This window comes from Falco peregrinus, chromosome 6 (genome assembly GCF_023634155.1).
Source record: "Falco peregrinus isolate bFalPer1 chromosome 6, bFalPer1.pri, whole genome shotgun sequence".
In the NCBI taxonomy this organism is placed as follows: domain Eukaryota; kingdom Metazoa; phylum Chordata; class Aves; order Falconiformes; family Falconidae; genus Falco; species Falco peregrinus.
In genome coordinates this window covers 68,007,371-68,027,326 of record NC_073726.1, presented here as the reverse complement: position 1 = coordinate 68,027,326, position 19,956 = coordinate 68,007,371, and the positions used below count along the sequence as shown (strand labels likewise).

At 47.3% G+C, this 19,956-nt stretch overlaps 1 protein-coding gene across 3 annotated transcripts; it reads right to left on the bottom strand.

The window, feature by feature from the left end:
• Positions 1–584: 584 nt before the first annotated feature.
• On the bottom strand, positions 585–19,212 carry SINHCAF (SIN3-HDAC complex associated factor). 3 transcript variants are annotated; one of them, XM_055807491.1, is made up of 8 exons: positions 16,049–16,808; positions 15,068–15,147; positions 12,880–12,944; positions 8,738–8,885; positions 6,594–6,693; positions 5,484–5,610; positions 3,902–4,052; positions 585–3,039 (listed from the first exon to the last, which is right to left on the bottom strand). In XM_055807491.1, the coding sequence occupies exons 4-8, from the start codon at positions 8,863–8,865 to the stop codon at positions 2,877–2,879; spliced, it is 669 nt and encodes a 222-aa protein (XP_055663466.1). In that variant the 5' UTR covers positions 8,866–8,885; positions 12,880–12,944; positions 15,068–15,147; positions 16,049–16,808; the 3' UTR covers positions 585–2,876. The 3 variants fall into 3 exon arrangements, with proteins under 3 accessions (XP_055663466.1, XP_027648818.1, XP_005241829.1); XM_027793017.2 differs by lacking the exons at positions 15,068–15,147; positions 16,049–16,808 and adding an exon at positions 19,075–19,173; XM_005241772.4 differs by lacking the exons at positions 12,880–12,944; positions 15,068–15,147; positions 16,049–16,808 and adding an exon at positions 19,075–19,212.
• Between the last annotated feature and the right edge of the window lie 744 nt (positions 19,213–19,956).

Below are 19,956 nucleotides of genomic sequence, written 5' to 3'. Positions count from 1 at the left end.
TCCACTAAAGTTCAAAACATTCTCTTGCAACAAGCCATCATGCTTAAGGTTCCAATGTTCTCCCCATTATCAAGGAATAGCTTCATCTTTAAACTCAGTTACTCACTGCCATCTCCTGCCAGAGACCTTGCTCACACACCAGCCTGCTGGAGCTTATCCAGCTGAATACATCTGTTGTGGGAACACTCCAGGCTTCAGCTTCAGGACAGGAGCACTGGTCTCTTCCACTGACTCTGGAAAAGGATGTTTCCAAATGCCATCAACACCAACCTTTTAATGCTGTTGCTTCAGCTGGCCTTTGCTGAATGCCGGTGAGCTAGACAGGGAGCAAGCCCCTGGGGAACACCAAGATGTCAGCACCACCCATTCCCAGTAAAGGAATGCCTGACATAGGCAGTGCCAAGGGAAACCTCTGTGATTCTGCCCCCAGACAGCGGTCTATCATACTAAACACCATCTCCTTCCCTTGCTCTGCTCTTCCTTACAAGTTAGAGAATTATCTCATCCCAAAAAAAAGTCTTGTTCAAATAGAAACATGGGTTGCCCGGGCCAGTTCAAACACTAATTAGCAGAACAGAGCTGAATACAGGAGAAGTTGTTTATTTTCTAAATAAGTCTAAATTTATTCATTACCCTAGTAAAAAAAAAGTTTGGATTACAAGTGTCTGAACAGTATAAAAGTACAAAACAGGTTCCATAGATTTCTAATACATTAATACAAAGTGCATGACTACATACAGTTCATTTTGCATTACTACTGGGAATGGAAGAGGTGGGATGGAGTAGAGGAAGCAGTTGGCGGTTGAAACCTAGCAATAAATAAATAAATACAGAAGAGATGATCCGTATCAGAGCACATCCTACCACCAATACTGCAGCCTTATACAGAATTAATGATGCTGAAAACAAAAATTCAAATGAAAGCAGGTGTCTGCAAAAACAGCTAGGACTCTTGCTCAAGCCCTTATTAGACACGACCAACCTAATTAAGCTGGTATACAAGCAAGTAGCCATTATATCTACGATTGGACTCTATGATCTTAAAAGGTCTTTTCCAACCTAAATTATTTTAAGATTCTGTTTGGTTGCAGATGAAAACAAGGTAGGCAGCTTTGTCTTCAGAATCTCAGAGAGTTTAGGAAAAGCAAAATAAGACCAATGAAAGCTGTAAGGCTGTGATAAGTCAAAGCCCTGTTTCCCCTGATGTTCTTTCTCTCCAGAGGTTGGCTTACCCAATGGAAGGAGAGGGGGGAGGAAAGGCAAAGAAAATAAAAAGCGTTCAGGGTAGAGGCTCCTCTTAAAACCTGCATATCTTTTCCCACCTATATTTTCATTTGCTAAGCATTCCCATTTCAGGAAGCGAGACTACATAGAAATCCAGTCCTAACCCCTACCCACCACAGTATTATGCCAACTCTCACAAAAAGGAAAGCTTGTAGCAATCCATTGTAGAATATCCCATAAGAGTATCAGTAAGAAAAATCCTCCCCACCCCCAAAACCAGAAACAAACACACAAAAAAAAGCAGAATTCCCAACTTAGACAAGTTAAACCTTCATAACAGGAACGTGAAGCAATTGGGAGCTAGAACTGCAGCACACTCTTCCAGGAAGCTGCCTCCACCCTATAGGCAAAGTGGAGTTTGAAGGAGTGTCACAATGGTTTGCACACGAGTTTGTCTAGGAATCCAAAATGCTACCTTTTGATCACGTATGCAAACAGAGCTGCCTCAATTCCGTACAGCACCATTCTTAATAGAATTTTTCATATTCAGTATTCACAAAAGCATTGATCTGGTGGTCATTTAAACAAACAAAAAACACAAAACCCGAACACAGAGAAGCACTGCAGGGGAAGGGTTTCAAAATGGCAATTGTGAATCCAGACCCCAGGCTGCAATCAGATTATGTCCCTGGACCAGAGCCTGATTTCTTAGCAAGGGGTTTGGATCTATGTCAGGTCCAAAACCAGCATAAAGTCTGGTCTGTGGTCACATTTCAGCTGCACTGGGCCAACAGGTAGCAGTTACCCAAGTTCTGGCCATCATCTACACCTAACTTGGGTATCAAGATGTTTTCTTGGTCCATCTCTGATCACCAGTCAATTACTACATGAAGCCCAGGGTATCTGCTGCTGGGTTAAAACAAAAGTAGCTTCCCATTTTGCTATGTTCAATTCTTAGGTAAATCTTCCTCCTTAGCTAAGGAGGAGAGCTCTCCCACCCCTTCTGAAAAGCACTTTATGTTGGGGGGCTTCTTGGATAACTAGCACTTGTAGTAGAGCTGTCTGCAGTCTACCAGTCTGTGTCACATAGGAGGGATGAAATATCTGTCTTTGTTATGTCAGTAGTATAGGGTGAGATCTCCACACCTTTAAAAAATATATATTTATATAACTAGAGAGGTGACTTAAAACTTTTCTATGTATTAGTTCATCTTATTGACTCATACATGTCTAAGAACGAAATATTTTCTTGGGGACTTAAAGGAAGTTACCAACCAACTTTAAAAAAAAAAAAATGCCTTACAACCACTGCTTCTTTCAATACAGAAACATGAACTACATATACTTTCATATACAAACCCCCAGCCTCATGGTCACTTGTGAAGCAAGTGGGGTGGGGGGAGATTAGACAACCTTGCAGCAGCATTCAGCTTTGCTAAGTGTTCCATAGCATCTTAAATATTATGTACAGTCTTTCTGAAAGGATACAAACTGGCTTCAGAGTTTGTGGAATTGTAGCAGTAAAACCCAAAACAGTTCTAGGGAATAGTCTTTTGGCAGCATAGCAGGTGTCCAAAGTGAACAGTCACTTTTCTAGTATTTTTCCAGAGAATAAGAGGATCTGTATAACCTTCTTCAGCTGTCCGAGGAAGTCACCACTCCTCTTGGGTGGAGATTGCTGGAGACTGTGATCCTTCTTGTTCTGGCTTTTCAGCGGCAGACTTTTTATTGCTACAGCAAGGTTTGAAGAGATGAGTGTCTATGAGGACTTCCCCAAAACGCCCTTTGTAAATAATTCCACAGCAGACCTTTTGCCTGGAAGAAATGGCAGAAAAGAGACAGATAGTTTGTGTGGTTAGAATATACAGAAATGCAAAAAAAAAAAAAAAAAAAAAATCAGTTTGACCCAAGACACCACCTCCAGCTCGGAGGTTAGGAAGGAGAAGTCTGCTCAGAAACAGAAAACAAGTCTGTGTATAATCTACAACACCACTTTGGAAAAAAACACAAAACCAAAACAACCAAACCTAAGCCTCCCATTTTGCTTCCCAGAGAAGTTTCAGACACACGACTATCTGGGCTGAACTAACTTTGACTACAATGCACTTGCAAACACTATTGGAGAGGAGGCAGCAGTCACAACAATTTCAATATAGCAATTAGCTAAACGAGGGGTTACTGTGTCACAACAGGCCGTAACAGAGAACAAGCTTGTCAGCTCCCAGAAAATCTTGTGGTTTTCCTCCCACTCCAGTTTTTTTTTTTTTTTTTTTTTTTTTTTTTTTTTTAATGACTACCATCACAGGTCAATCGAATCAAATGCTACATTTTGCTGGCAAGCTGAGCACACAGTTGTACTTGGTAACACATCATACCTACAGAGCACATTTTTTAAGACAAGATAATGACAGTCAGGAATATTGTATTACTCTCAAAACCACAAAAAATATTTTCCAGCAACTGTATTAGTATTTAGGGAACTGGAGGGAGATAGAGGAAAATGTCTTAAAACACACATTTCTTTCTAAAGACAGACAGATATTGTCTAATACTCTGTGACTTAAAGTATACCCTTAAAACAAATTAAGTTCAGCAGTAGCAAATTCCTGAAGAAGCAGAATCAAGTACTGTTTATGTGAATTGCTATCTGCAGAGTGCATGTTCTGTTGCTTTTTACCTTTTCCAATATGTGAGATCTAAAAAGGAGAAAACTGGTGTTCTGCTGGACCCAGCACTCATCTCTGTGTCAGAGCCATCATCAGACTGGTTACTGTAACAGGGCGACTGAGCTGGGGAGGCACTCGAAGTGGTGCTGTGGGCATCAGAATCTGTAGGGGAAAGAAAAAAATGCAAGAATCAGAACATGCATCCAACGACTTACCCTCTTCCTGACTTGTAAAAGGTTGCACACAGATTGGGACCAGAGACACAGACTTTTTTTTTAATTAACAAGAAAAACCATATGTAACCAGAACTAACAATTACAACCTATTCTTCACTTGTCCCTGCTGATTTCGATAGAGAGATTATCTGTCAGCACTTGGGAGACAAAACTCAGAACTGGACAGGGTCCTTATACACAAGGGACTGGAAAGAGGTTCAGGATCAGGCTTCAGCTCCTAGCTCTCACACACAGCTTATGCAGGCCACGCTTCAGACAAGATCCTAGTCCCTCTCTGGAATCACTGGAAGATCCTTGAAGATGATGGGGATCTCTGCTTCAGACTTAGTACTTTCTCTCTCTCACAGTAAATCTCCTTTCTTACCCATTCAGTTAAAGTCTTGCAAAGCTCTTCTCATGACTGCAATAGGTTAGGCAGTATTGAGCTTTTGCTGGATTGAGACTATGAACTATGTACTTTGTCCAGACACACACGTTAACAGAAGGTCTGCTCACCTACCTTCCAGTTACAGTCTCTAGCACCTACAGTAACACAATTAGGTTAACTACAGCACAATGAATGAGGCGATACAAACCCTTTGGGTCATGGCCTTTACTGATTCTTTGGAGAGCTCTTCCTTCAGGCCAGGTAGGATAATTGAAAGAAACCGAAGACCAAGTCAGCAACAGTTAAGAAGCTGGAAGGTTTGCTTTAGAGGAAAAGCCTAAAGTACTGACATATATTTAGAGTTAACTGGCAGATGGCATTTTAAGAAAGTTATGAATCCAAATCTATTTGAAGAGTCTAAGTGCTGGCGGAAAGAAATCACTGAGACCAGCAGAGAAAGGTGTAAGGAAACTATACAGAGGAAACATGGCAGGAATTTAAAGGGGTGTGTGTGTGGAATCTAGGTTAAATAAAAAGCCTGGGTTGAAAACATGTATAGAAGAAAAAGATAATGGCATCAACAGAACAGTGCTTCTTGGGGAAGGAGAGCTGAAAGTGGCCATAGTGAGTTACTGACAGCAGGGGGAAACCTCTTCCAACTTCTATTTCACCGAGGGTCTTGCCCAAGAAGTCCTTTCTAGACACATGTAATTTAAACACTGGACATAACCTACAGTTGTCTACTTTCAAATCAGGCTCCCCCTCACTGCTTCCCCACTTCTGATGACCCACCCCCTGGCACACAAGCTCATCCTCCTCACGCCACCCTCTCCCCAAGCTCTTGGAGAATGAAAGGCTGTGAAAACAGGGAGCACCCAAATGCGTGAGTGTACAACTGAACCTAGCTGGTGATTCCGCTTGGCCAGTTAACAGTAAGTTATGTTAGGGGAGTCCAAAGTTTATTGCCAACAACTCTTCGGGTCCACTTACTGTGCCGTTTGAATTCCTTTTGCAGTTTGCTGATTTGATTGCTCTTTATTCTGCTTCCAGACAGAGTTTTCATTTTCTTTGGTTTCAGTGTTGTTTTAAGACTGGGTCCAGCCCGGGCATCTACCACCTAGAACACAGAAAATGGGTCCATTAATACTTCTGCATCATGCCCAGATACTGCCCTAGTCAAGGTACCTGTACTGACTCAGCTGAAGGTGATCAAAATCAATTTAGTTAAACCATGGCAATTCTGTGCACTGACACTCATGTTTCATTTAAATCTGGTTTATAAGAAGCTAAGCCTGTAGGAAAACAGTAAACTAGTTTAAAATCCACATTCAGGTCAACTTTTGCCTTCTTCCCATTTCTGACAAATTCCATTTAGTAGACAACAGTTGTTTAAGCAAATACAGTTTCAGTTAAGAGTGTCTGCCAAACATTTGCCCTGGAATTTTTATTTTTTAAAAAATCATTAGTTTAACTTCTGAATAAAGCTAGTGGTAGTCATAACCATAGCTCTGGCTCCCATTATTGTCAAGGCTTCCTGAATAAAGATTATAAAATATGCAAAGAATTCTGATCATCTTTCCAGCCCTAGGCCCAAACTGAATTAGATGTATCAAAACAGAATATATGAGTGAGAATAGCTGCAAGATATTAGTTATTGTAATTATCTGACTAAACGACACTGATTTATGTGTTGCCTGAGCAAGTCACCTTGCTTGTTCAAACTACTTTAAAAAAAAACAACCAAACAAAAAAACCCCAGCGTGACCAATTCTGGATAGAGGCCAAATATGAAATGTTTTGAGTGTCATAAGAGACTTTTGGAAAGTTATGAGCTTGTGAAAACAAGGAATTACAAGGTAAGTTAGTCTGTGACTCCATCCCAGGCTTGCATAATCACCATTTGCATGTAAGCCAAACGAAGACAGCTAAGAGCCATGTAACAGGAAATACTCCAAAAAGGATTTAGAGATGCTGAGGGTGAGAAGGGAGAGTGGGGAAAATAGCAAGCCCCAAATCCTTGTCGGCACCTCTCCTATGTAGCAGGATGGACTAAGGCAGAAACAAGTTAGTTTTGGGGTGAAGGAGAAATAAATTACTAACATGATTCCAGTTTTTTTTGGATCCTGCTGGCAATTTTTTCCATCTTTTCACCAACAGGACACAGGCATTGCAAATATCTCCTGAGCGGGCCTCATGGAGCCTGGTAAAAACAAAAGCAAAAATCACTTGACCACAATTAGTAAAAGCACCACCCACCCCCCACACACTTGATAACAGCAAGAAACATAACAATTGATGGAAAAGAAGGGTTCTCAAATTCTGTTTTTCAGGCTTTACAATTCATCTGGGGTGCTCAAACATTGCCATTTAAAGACCAGGACTCACTATCAGAAAGCACTCTTCCTCATAGAAATAAAAGGTGTTGCAATCAGCTGCCAGAGGAGCACGAAAAAGTTCCTGTCACCTTCAGTTGGGTTTTTTCAAAAAAACCAACAGCCCTGCTCCCCCAAACAAACAAGAAAAAACCCTCACCACACTGCTCCAGTGGGTTGGTTGGTGTGGCTGGAAAAGGAAAGGAGGAGGAATAATCATATTCCTTGAACGTACATTTGGGAACAGACCTCACAGATCTGACAAAAGCTTATTCAGCTCTCAACTTTCTCACAGAGCTTCAAGGATGAGTAACAAATACCAGCTAACACTCCCGCGTAAGCGTAGGGTAAGGTTTCAGAAGCAGCAGTCACTGGAATGACAACAATACTTTCTCCCTGTAACAAGCTTTCTTCAGAAATTATCTCTACTGCTAACCCATGCTAAAAGAAACATAAAGGGGATACACTGCAGAATTTTTCAGCTATTTAAATGGGAAGACTCTAAAGCATTTATAGACGAACGGGGCAGGCTCAGATAAGCCCTTATTTGCTCAGTGTTAAGATTGCATTTTTACCTTGGCAAACATATTTCAGATAGCACAAGACCTTGTGTAAAGCAAGCTTCTTTACTGTAGTTATCAACAACAAGAAGCAAAGGGTCTTCACACAATCTTTCCACTGTCAAGGACAGTGGCCAAGCAATAGAAGGAAAACTGTCAGCACCAGATTTATGTACAAAAATCCATGGTAAATACTAAGAACTACAAAGCTGCACATGAAAGGAGTGTTTCTAGAAAAAGGGGGGGAGAGAGGGAAATATTTCTAAACATTGCAAAGATTTGCACATCTAAAGTTAAGTGCAGTTATTGATTGCTACAACAGTAGCACTACTGATATGTATATGTAGTTTTTAATACAACGCATGAGAGTTCCACTTGGGCCTATGATTTTCACGAGAGGTAGTCCAACAAGACTGGAAAGAAAAAGCAGAAAATATGTATCAACAATGCAGCCTTTTCCCAGGGAAATGATTTCATGGAAAGCTGCAGCATAAATGGAGAAATTCATATTGCTTCAGAAAAAAAAAATCAAAATAAACAAAAGTAAAAATTAATGACAAACTATCAAGAAGAATTTGCTCCTGACAATTCGGGGACACAAATTTATACAGAACTTCAAAGTTCTTAGAATGTATTTCAAAAAAGTTAGAAGGGTCACAGCAGCTGGCACAAGAAATCACTGGTATTTATAGTTTTGTTTACCAATGTTTTCAAGTAACATTATGTGCAACATTACCCAATTAGAAAATGAATTACTGGATGCTCGCTTTCCATCAGAATGGAAATGAGAAGTTTTAATGACATTGCTATGCCCTATTTGAACAAAGGGACCAATACCTGAAATAGGGTACTTTGCATAAACTCTGCTGGAACTGTTTAACATTTACTCATCAAGCTTTGTCTAACATTCCTGTATCTTCAGAGACACAGAACACCTCCATGGACCTGTGCTGTTTACCATCTGGTATGGTAAGGAACAAGTGCAAAACGCAGAATCTGAGAGGGATCTAAACCCCTGCACATGCTGCGAGGTGGGAGAGGCATGAGCCTGACCCTTCACTACACCAGCTCTCCGCTGGCAGCAACAGCAGATCGGTAACCAAATGGTACTGTACACAGCTACAGAGGATCCAGTTCCTCCTGGCCTGGCCAGGAAAGTTGTGAGGAAGCTGAAGCCAGCCTTCCCCTGCCACGCACCTCTGCTAACCCAGTATTTCAGTCTTTCAGAGCAAGAGGGACAGCACATTAGGTTTGTGGCTTGGAGATCCAACACTATGACTGACCACAAAGTTGACTAAAGAAAGAATCTTACCCGAAACAGTTCTGGAAATCCTTTTCGTAACGTTTGCTGTCAGTGAAACGAGAACTGGAAGACTTAGCTCTGCAAATACAGCAGCCCTCTATACTCCGATACATCTTCGGTTTGTGAAAGCCGAACATCTTTTCCTCCCAGCTGTAGCCTGTGAAAACAAGCAGGAATGGGTATTACTTACCACTGTTAGATACTGAAAGAAAAACCTGGGAACTTCACTGAGCAAACCACAAGTAAATTATAATTCAGGATGGCAAACAGCGAGATTAGGCCACAGCTTTATCCTGCATTGCCTCGGAAGAACAGATGCACCTAGAATGCAGTTGCTTATTAAAAAGGAAAGAAAAAGTAATTAGCAACGGCTGGACTATTAAGTAATACCAAGCAGGACTCATGACAAGCCCATTTACTGCCCTATTCTACTCTAAGGGCACATCTACAAGAGCACAACCCAGAGATGCGAACGCAGCCGACTTGGCTAGCGAAAGCCCTGCATCTGTGGCAGAACAGGCTGCAGGACGGGCTGTGAGCTATCTGTGATGTGAACTACCGCATCATCATCACCGGCATCTGTTGGAAACAGCCCTGCCAAACTTTGCTGAAAGTGAGTAGGAGTCATTTGAAATGAGCTGCAGTCATACCTCTAGGCTGTAGGGCAGACATACCTGAAAAGCCACTCTAAAAACAGCAGGGTGGAGCCTCACCCAGCCCTCAGTGGCCATGTCTGCACTGCAGGACCCAGCAGGCTTCTCGGTTCTCAGGCCTGGGTGAGTATCCCAGCTCCATGTCAGCACAGGCTCAGTTCTTACCCTCCCACCTTCCCCACCCTGCTTTCCATGGGAAGGAAACCCAGCCAGAAAAGGGGCCGGGGAGCAGGACCCTGGGGCGCATTTCAGCACACACCTACCACACATCCCAGCCACCGTCAATGATGCCGGAGCGAGAGGTACTCCGTTTACAGTGTTTCTTCTTAACCACCAGATTTGCAAAGTCAGCGCCGGCTCAGAAAGCCAAAGCCATGCTGCTCTTAGAGGTCCTGCCTGCCCTTTTCAGTGCACCTGGGCTGCGATCTGCTATCAGAGCAGGTAACGTACAGCGGAGGTGTTTTCCAGGCAGAAACTTCTGAAGTTTCTGTGGATTTACTACAGCCACCATGACAAAGACCCCTCCAAGACATGATGTCCCCACCACCAATCAGTTCTCCCCAGCCACCAGTTACTCCCCAGTGCAGACTCCTGTCAGGCACAATCTGACACGGGATGAGAAGCTGTCAGAACAGAGCTCCCACAATGCTTCAAAAACCCAAACCAACGACTGAGCAAAGCTGGTGCTTTCCTGGCGCTGAGCCTGGACGCACAGCAAGTCTTAACAGGCCATGCTGCATCTGTCTCGTAACACAGGCAGGGACCGTTCCAAGACGCTCTCTTTAAACAGACCGTGGTGCAAGGTTTGCCTCAGTCACCTGCTGCAGGGAGCAAGCGGCCACCTCCACTGCCTTTCACACACTAACTGCTCAGAGGGGACAGGCCACCGGCTGCAGGAAGCTCCATCAGAACAGCTTCCCACTGCTGAGAGAGAACTTCTGGTTTTATAAAGTTTAAATTAGATGGAGCCACACAAACAACAAGATTTCCCCTGCTTCCCTTAACAAGAGGTCAAGTCATTATATTCTTGTAGAAGCTAAAAGAAAAATACCTCTCCTCCCCACAAGTATTTCTGAAAGGCCCAGTAGCGCAGGCAGGACAGGACTTTCAGGAGCGCAGCATTTCCATCACTTGTGGGCAAGTCTGGTGAGAGGGAGCTCCCCAGCCACTTCTCAGTCCCAGGGACTGCCGAGTTCCAGCAGCCCAGCTTGGGTTTACTGGTGAATGTACGTGGCATAGGGATCCGTCCCCAAATCTCCCACTTGCAGGAAGGTAAGGAATGCAATTCTAATATCCTCCAAAGGACAGAGAAAGAAATCTTCGGTCTACAGCAACAAGGCTTGCCGCATCGTTAACAGCAACATAACAATTTGAAAAGTAGGTTCAAGTGAGGTCGAAAACATGCTTCCAAAAAAACAGCCATTCCTAGCACTGCACTTACCTTACTGACAGAGACTGGATGTGAGAGAAAAAGATCCCGCACATTTTTGTGGAACCACAGCAAAAGCTACTGAACCACCCAGGCCTAGTCACAGTCCTCCACACCAGTAAAAATACAGCCCCCTACCCCAGAGGGGGAGATGAGAGCATGCAGCACTGCCAAATAAACACACAAGGTTCCCAGGCTCCTAAGTACAACAGAAAAGCAAAAATTGTACCTAATACTGTTGGTTAATACTTACACGAACCCATATCCAGCTGAAAGCATACATGTTTACATTTCAGTTTAGCATATTATGATACAAGACCACTTGGCTCCTTGCAATTACTACTGCACAAACGTGCAGAAAGACACAAGTCAACTCTCAAAAAAAAGCCTGTTTTGATCAAACCCCTTGCAGAGCTTGTTGATGGCAAGGGACCTGCACAAGCTGAATGCTAAGGACGTTCTCCAGGCTTAGGAGAGAGATGGAGGGGGTAGGTCTTTCCTTCCCTCCTGTCCTAACTCATGCTATTTGCCACAGGCTTGAAGTGCTGTATTCCTTTCTTCTTTGTGCACATTTGCAGCAAAAGGAGCTCACCTAGGGCTAGGTTTTTCAAAGGATGACGTGCAAATATCCAGCAGAGTCACCCCAAATGCTGCCAGGCTGCTTAGGAGGTTCACTGCTCCCTCTATTAGCACAGCATTGGCCTGGAAGCCAGAAGCAGCCGTAGTAAGTAAAAGAAGGTATCTAACTAGTGACCTGCTGCATGGGCTTGCTGAGGAATGGTTAGACTCAGAACTGTTCTCTGCTTCTGCTTGGATATGTTTTCAGAGGCATGTAGCAAACGAATGCACAGCCAAATCAGGTTAGCATCCCTGGACTGTTAAGACAAACAACAAGAGTGTCTAGGCAAACACTTATGAGTAGGTATTTTGTTTCTTCACATCAGATATGCTTCTTCAATAGATAGTCTCTTGAGGACACTATGTTTAACAAGCCCCTGGAGATCCAACAGCATGTTCATCTGGGAACTTTCAACTACCAAACAGCAATTTTGGGTTTTGTTTGACTATTCCAATGTTACATCTGTGATCTGGTGCTTTTCTTTATAAGCCAAAGACTAACTGCAGGCACAAGGTTCATCAGTGCTGTAAAACTTAAGCAGCCAGAACATCCTGACTGTTACAGGGCAAGACACAGTGCTGTTATCAACAGTGTGATTTACTTTCTAACCCGGTGTCTTCCAGAAATACAGACACTACTGAGATGCTCTTTGTCACCAGCTGGTATTTATACCACAATAGAACAAGATGCATGTTTTACAATTAATGTTCTGGCAAAGACTGGCATCAGGCGCATATATTCTGAAAATATTTTGTTTTGCATCATTGCTGCCATTCTCACAGGAGCAGCCTTTCAACACCATCTTTCAATAGAAGGGAAACTAGTGCCATCTGTTTCCCACTTGATGAATGGTCAGCAACAGTATTACCATATATCATGCCTGAACGGGGAAGAGCTAGTAGCAAAACCACAAGTAAAACATTTCTCTGACAACTGCATTGAAGTGCAGTTATAAATGGAAGATGTCAATCCAGTTACACATTTAATCCCGAACAGTTGCTGTTGGACCATTATACACTAAATATTCTGTCAGCTGAAGAGCTTAATAGCTAACGTGTACTTAGAAGTACATATGACTTGCCCTTTAAAAGGTTTAACTCAAAAGCTTTGCAATTTAGATCTCAAATTAGACTGCCAACTACCGTAACACCTGAATCTTAGCCATGAAAGTTTAACCATGTGGAATTTGGGACAGAAAAAAAAAAGATGGCAGGTAGGAATGGAATAACTTCCATAGAAATTAAAAAGCATTACACAAGATAACTGTACCATATTTAAGCATGTTAGTAGTGTTATTTAAGCATGTGATTTGCCAACTTAAAGCATGCAATTAAAATATATGACATCTTTTAAATCAGCAGTTGCACGGAAGTGAAAGGGACAGCCCACCAGCAAAGAAACAGAAATTCTAGTGGAGCAGATTTGTCATTCTGCAGAAATGGAGACTTACCTGCAGTAGGAGGAGAGCAGTATTCCAAATCGGGAAAAAAGTGGTCCTCCTCCTCCCTGGTCTCCCTGCCAAAGGAGAAGTTGCTATTCCCTCAAGTTCTGCTTTGAACAATTTTAGCAACTTGGACAGACTCAGAAAAGACCACAGGAAAAAGCTCTCTCCAACTCTGCCCTCTCACTTTTGGATAAGTAGTATCAAATACAGAGACTTGTCTTGCAAAAAAATTCAGAGTTCAGCAGAGAATAGTAAAGTAGGTGAGGAATAAAAAACCCACACCCCACACACGCCACTTATTACATTTGTGAAAGGCTCGTACAAAGCAGCATGCATCATATGTCTGAATACTTTCGTTACCTGTCAGGACTAGAATTTGGTGCTTGATGTCTTTGCAAAATTTAACTTGATGATCTAAATTAAAAGGAGGTATTGCTTCAGATGCTCATTAAGTTTTCAAGTTAGGGAAGAGCTTCTGAACTCTTTCAGATTTTCAAATCAGAAAAGCTGAGCCACTTTGCTTTTCCAGATTCCTTCTGCATTCTTTCTGATCACCCAAGAAGAATGAAACCCCTTTATAATAGAAAGGGAGGAATTCCTAGAAGGCAGGCACGTCTCCTTTTGTAACACAATTATCAGGCCAGTTGGAAGGAACATGCTCACCTGCTTCTTGCAAAGCTGAAAGACAAACATTCCTTGGAGTGAGGGGAGAACAGAGGGATGCCAGTCCAACTACTCAGTACCTTCATCTTCCCACCTCCTCACTCTGACCCTGGATCATTCACCCTTTCTGCAATCCAAAACTGCCAGTACATTGTCAGACAGGAGAACCTCTGCAAATAATTTCATTGCCTCTTCTGTGTACAAAAGAGCCTTGGCACAGCCTCTCTGAAGCTGGGCTACAAAAAAATACATTCTAACCTGCATATGTCGATGCAGCCGGTTCCTGTCAGTAAAAATCTCACAATGTTCATCTCTACGGAATTTCATTGGAACTAAGAAACATAGCCAAAATACTACATTTTTTTTCTTTTAAAGGAAAAGAAACAGATACCTTAATAAAGAAGGAATATACATACTCTGGCTTTTACATCTGCAAGTGCATACACCCAGGCACAAGCACACACATGAAAAATACTTCCAGAGCTGTCTATGGCGCCAGAAGCGGAGTTGCTTGACTTGCTAATAAATTCTTGGGCCTGTCCCTCTGCTGAAATGAACTGCAATACTTCTACTGAAAATCAGCTGTAGGACAGAGAATTGTACATGAACAGAGGAACTGATCTGTATCAGAGACTCAATGTAAACCTACCTCCCCCCTGAGTTTATGCGCTGCAAAAAGAAAATTTGGAATATAAGTTAAAATACGGTTTTCTGGGGTCCAGTTTTAACACGCCCAGAGCCAGAATACTCCAAGGAAGTAAGAGACCAAGCTACTTGGGAGTCATTTGAAAATGCAACTTCAGTATCTGCAAAAACATTTTTTACACTGTCATCAGTCCTTATAGCTCAAAACAGAGTGACTAATTTTCAACAACTATAACCTTAGAATTGCACATACTTTACACTCTTCTGGTCCCCTATATCCTCAGATTTTCCTTTCACTTCCCTTCCTCTCTCCACCCAGAAGATCTTTACTTGGAGGAAAGCTCTATTTGGCCACTACAGCCCAGGCACATCTGAACGAAACAGCATCCTGTGGAGTTTTCAGTTGATGAGCAAAGCAAAACCATTAAAAGGTCAAAACTACATCTTCAGGAATTTTTCCTCTGCCAAAATAAGCAACTCACTCTTTTGCTGGTAGTCATCTGCAGCTACCGTTGTGTGCTCAGTGCTGCAGTGAAATCTTAGCACACCACATGCAACTGGCAGCAGCTATCAAGCATGTATCAAAAATAAAAATGGACATTTTTTCCTATGTTAGAGCTTCTACAGCATCCTGGCTGCATCGCAAGCTGTTTCCTGCAAAGTTTTCAGGAGCAGTCAAGTCACAAAGGAGCTTACTCACCTGCTGATCTTCAGTGGGAAATTAGTACCTAACCCATTTAGACAAGAGAAGTGAAAGGCTAAGCCACTTGGGTGTTCCTTCTAAACTGCCATGCGGTTAGTGCTCCAGAAGGGATAGGCCAAAGCATGAAAACAGTAATCAGCAAGATTTGCATGGGGGTGGGGGGGAATCCCAAACCTGTCCCACCTGCAGACATTCGATCTTGAAAGAGGAATTCTTCCCGCTGTATTGCATAACTAACACCACACTCAGTCTGATCAGGAGCCCTGCAAGGAAAACCTGGGATGTTTCAGAAGCAACTGCTGGAGTTCAGTCTGTGATGCTTATCTGAGTACAGTCCCTGCAGCTGTTACGATGCTGCTTGCAACCACCTGCTACTGAAAAAGCATCCCAAACACTTGAGATCATGAAACACTTCAGTTTTGGTTTGGTTTTTGGCGGGTTGTTTGGGTTTTTTTTTCTTGAAGAGGGTAACGTACCCGATGGGGACTTGAACAGAAGTAGTAATTATTTGGCAGAACAGCTGAAGTGACTTCATTAAAAAGGATGCATTTCCATATCCTTAAGTAATCCTACTGGTCATTTCACTTGGACTTTGGACTGAGCACGTTCTACAGAAATGCAGTCTTGAGTCATGAAATGGAGTCCCACCCATGCATTCTGCTTAACCACTCAGTTTTCAAGCCCCAGCTTACTAGCTGCATGCTACAAGGGGTACAAGTCTGAAGGAGAAGTTGGTTGTCAAGTAGGACTGTGTATGTCATTCATCTCATTATGAAAGTACAACGCAGCAGGTGTTAAGAATCAATGCAGAGCAGAGAGCTTGGTGACACAGAAAGAACTGTTCAGCATGAGTAAGAAACTGTCACAGTTTTAATGTTTACTTTTAATCTGTGTGAATTTATCAGCTCTTTTAACATCTTCTACTAAGAAGACAGTCATATTTTCTTTCTAAAGGAAAGACTGTAAATGTAGGCAATTGGCTTCTCTTTGAGAATCTCTGGGCTGGGAGAGAAGTGAGGAGGAATTTTTCCCAGAGGCTCTGGCACTCGATCCCACCTACTTTTCAGTGCAAGCTGGATGCTGCATGCCTGTGGGAAATCCCACAACTTGTTACTTGCTGATTCTCAACCACAGACTACAGATCCCAAGAAACCTGGAATTTACCTGGGTGCCAAATGAGTTCAGTGTCCACTGGTGTCAGCAGAAAGGCCTCCAGTTCACTGTCCGCTCTACATTGCGAAGTTCATGCAATCTTTATTTTAAAAAGCTGTAAGCTACACCATGAATCTGGCTGGGTGCAGGCTGGGGAGAAGGGGGTTTCCACAGCACACGGCCGACAAACAGTCTCACCTTCGGGAGCAAGCACACAATAGTACAAGGGTTCGCTGGGGAACCATCACCCTCCTGGCTTGCCTTGTAAAAGCGTTAAACAGGTGTCTCCATGGTTCTCACCCTACCACCTTCCACTAGTGACAAATTAAAATTCAAAGTGAAAAGAAGAGAGCATGACAGCTAGGTTGTTGTGCTCAGGTACGTTACTCAGCCTTGACGACAAACGTTGACACCCTTGAAGTTCTGGCTCAGTTCAGGACACTGGGACTTCTCCTCTGCCCACCCAGTGGGGCAGCAGCCTCCAGCCCAGCCAAGGGACCCCTCCTCTCCCCACGCAGCCGCAGGCTGAGGGGGCAGCATCCAGCACCGGCTGCCACAGAACTACAGCACCAGGGCGCAGCTCCAAACCTGTTTGAGATTGTAAAGATTATTCAATGATGTGGGTCCAAAGCACTGCCGCCAGCAGGGACAAGGCTCGCAGGCCGCGCGGGGGCCGTTCCCACCAGGTGAGAGCCACCGGCGGAGCCGAGGGCGGCCCCGGGACAGGCAGGGCTCAGCCCAGAAAACAACAGGTCTGGCAGGTCCCTTTAAACCCCTTTAACCGCACGCATCCGGAGATGGGTGCGCAGAGGAGACGGCAAGTTTGATCTCATGAAAAGGCGAGCGGGACTGGGAGCATTCCCCTGGCGCAAAACTGCGAGTTTAGGAAGAACGGAACAGTGATCAAAGGCGCCCGACAAGATAACGAGCCCGGCCGCGCCGCCGGGACCGGCGCACTGCGGAGGGCGGGAGGCGGCGGCCGCTTTCTGCCGAGCACCGCGTGGCGCGGGGAAGCGCCAGCCCGGGCACGGCGGGGCGCCCCGCTCCGACCCGGTGACGGGGGGCCTGGCGGGCGGAGGCGCGGCAGCGCCGGGAACAAAGACCCCCCCGGGGCGGACGACCTACTTTCGCGGACGGCCCCGCCGGTCAGGTGGAGCCACGGGAGCGCACACGCGGGCGGCCGCGGCCCCGGCCCCCGCCTCCCCGAGGCTGCCAAGCGTTCAACTTGCCGAAAAACGAATAAAATTAAAAATAAATTAAAGCAGCACAGGAAGGGGAAGGCGGCGCGCGGGGAGGAAAGCCCCGAGAGCGGAGCTGGGCGCTGCGAGGCGGACCCCGCGCTGCAAACGCCGCCCCACCACGCGGTCTCGGTGCAGCAGCCCCATCCGGCGGGGGGAGGAGGGGGGGGACGGACGGCAGGACGCGGGGGGCGAGCCGCTGCAGCCCCGCCGGGCACCCCGACCCTTGCCCCGGTAGGGTGACGGCCACTTTCCACCGCCCCCCGCCCCGGTCCCGTCCCCCCCCGCCCCGCGCTGGTTCCTCATGGCTCGGCCCTGACGTAATTCAAACATGGCAACAGTTGCACTTCAAAGGGCCGTCGCAGACCTCCCAGCAACGCGGGCACGCCGCGGCGGGGGCGACACGGACCCCCGGGCCCCGCGGCAGCCCCGGGGCGGCCGGCGGGGCTCACCCGCCCCGCCCGCGCCCGCCAACGCCGTGCGCGCAGCGCGGTACCCCGGGGAGCGCGTGTGCATCCAAAGTTTCACCGACCCTTCCAAAGTCCTCCAAAACCAGCGGCCAGCCACCAAAACACACCGTCCCCCGCGGGACGAGTGCCACCCCACCGACGCCCCCCCCCCGGGCGGCCGAGTCCCCCCCCCGGGCGGCCGAGCGCTCTCCCCCGGCGCGCCGGGGAGCCGCGGCGCCCGCAGCACATGCGAGCCCTTTGTTTTCCTGCAGCCGGGCGCTGCCTACGTGCCGCGCCGGGGGCACGGCGGCCGCCCCGCTCCGCGCCCCGCCGCGCAAGCCGCGAGTCGGAACTTGGTGGCGCCGGGCGCGGGCACACGCGGACCGGGACGGCAGCGACTTTCACTCGCGCCGCGCGAGCGGGCAGGACGCCATCGCCGCCCGCCGCACCGTCCCCACGCCGCGCACCGGGCCGGTGGCGGGGCGCCCGCCGAGCCGGGGGAAGGCCCCACGCCGCGACCCGTGCGACCGGCACCACGTGTCACGCCAGCCCACAGCCACGCGCTTCCCCCGGCTCGGGGCGTGCGCAACCCCCGACCCCTCCGCAAATACGAGCGGTGACTGAAAAATACAAACAACTGTGTGAGTGCCCCCCACACGCTCCGGGAGCCGCGGCGGGGCAGGGACGGCGGGCACACCGGCGTGCCCCCTCCCCTCCGCTAGCACCAGCTCGCGCGCGCCGGCGCTACAGGTGTGCGGTGCGGTGCGCGCCGGGGCCGCACCTGCGCCACCCCCTGCGCACCGGGCGGGGGCCGCGTGGCGCGGCGGGGCAGCCGCGGCCCGGGAAGGGGGCCGTGCAGCCCCCCAGCTCCCCCAGCCCGGTCTCCCCAGTCCGCTCCGCAGCCGGGGACTGCTTTTGGAGTTAAATCGTCGCGAACCTTGCTGCGCTCCCTCCTCGCGACTTTAATCGTAGTTTGCGGGGGGGTGTCAGAGCGCTCGGGATGGGTCCGCAACAATACGGGAGGTGTCTCTCCCCGCCAGCACCTCCTTGAAACTCCACTAATTGAAGGAAAGGGGGAAAACGCCGCTCGCAAGAGCCATGCGTGTCAAACTGTTTCAGGCGGCAAAGTCTTTTTGCCGCTGCAACACTTAAGCTGCGGGATCAAGCGCGTGTTTAACAGAAGCCACCAACTGCTGGAAAAAAAAAAAAAAAAAAAAGCAACCGAACCAAACAACAAAACCCAAACAAATAAACAAAAAAATCTCCCCCAAACCGATTTAAACCTCCCGTTCCCTCTCAGCTGTACTTTTCTTTCCTCCCCCCTGAGCAGAAAGGGAAAGAAGTCACTCACCGCTCTACTGCGCCCACCAACAAACGTGCGGTGCGATTCGGTGCGCGGCGAAGTCCCTCCGCTGCGCGCCCTCCCCGTGCCTCCGCGCTCTGCCTGCCAGCACTGCCTGGCGCGCGAACCCGCGCGCGCGCGCGCGCGCACACACACACACACCCCCCCTCCGCCCCTCCCCTCGGCGCCTGGCGCTCTGCGCATGCGCCGTTCCCACGGCTCCATTCTCCTCAATCAAGCCCTCTCGCTTTGCGCGCCCCATTGTCCTTTTAAGGGAGAAAGGCCGCGCGGGAAGCCTGGGAGGAGGGAGGCGCTGCCCATTGTGACGACGGAGATGACTTCACGCACGCGGCCCGCTTCCCCGCCCCGCCCCCTGCCGGCGGTGGGCGGGGCCCGGCCCGGGCACCTGCCTCCCCGGCGGCAGGGGCGGGGTTACCGCGCTCGCCTTGCGCCGCGCCCGGCGCCCTGCAGCCCGCGGAACAAAACAAAACAAAGCGGAGCTGGCACCGGCGCAGCGCACGGCAGCGCGGAGCAAACCCCAGCGCGGAGCGGACGCTGCCCCCCTGCGCGTGGCGCAACGCGCCCCCACCGTGTTTACCGGCGCTGCCGCCCCCTCGCGCAAAGCGCGGCTGGGCTCCCACCGGGGACAGCGGCGCCGAACCTCGGTGCGCTGGCGGGCGGAGGGTCACGGCCTCCGCGAGCGAGAGGGAAAGATTTTTTGCTGGTCTTGGAAGGTGTTTTTTTCTTTCCCCCCATGCAGGGTTCAAAATTGTAAGGTGCTTAAAAAATCGTCAGTGGCTCGTACAGTTTTTCCTGCTGCGTCAGAACGTGTGATTTAAAGTGTCACATCATTGCAACCTTCGTTTCACACTCTTTATGCAATTTAGGAAG

Excerpts from the sequence above, each read along its gene's own strand:
- SINHCAF (XM_005241772.4), bottom strand. The coding sequence starts at position 8,865 with ATGTTCGGCTTTCACAAACCGAAGATGTATCGGAGTATAGAGGGCTGC. Across the intron at positions 4,053-5,483 it reads AAAGGAATTCAAACGGCACA|ATTCTGATGCCCACAGCACC; the intron begins GTAAGTGGACCC and ends TTTCCCCTACAG. Across the intron at positions 3,040-3,901 it reads GATCTCACATATTGGAAAAG|GCAAAAGGTCTGCTGTGGAA; the intron begins GTAAAAAGCAAC and ends CATTTCTTCCAG.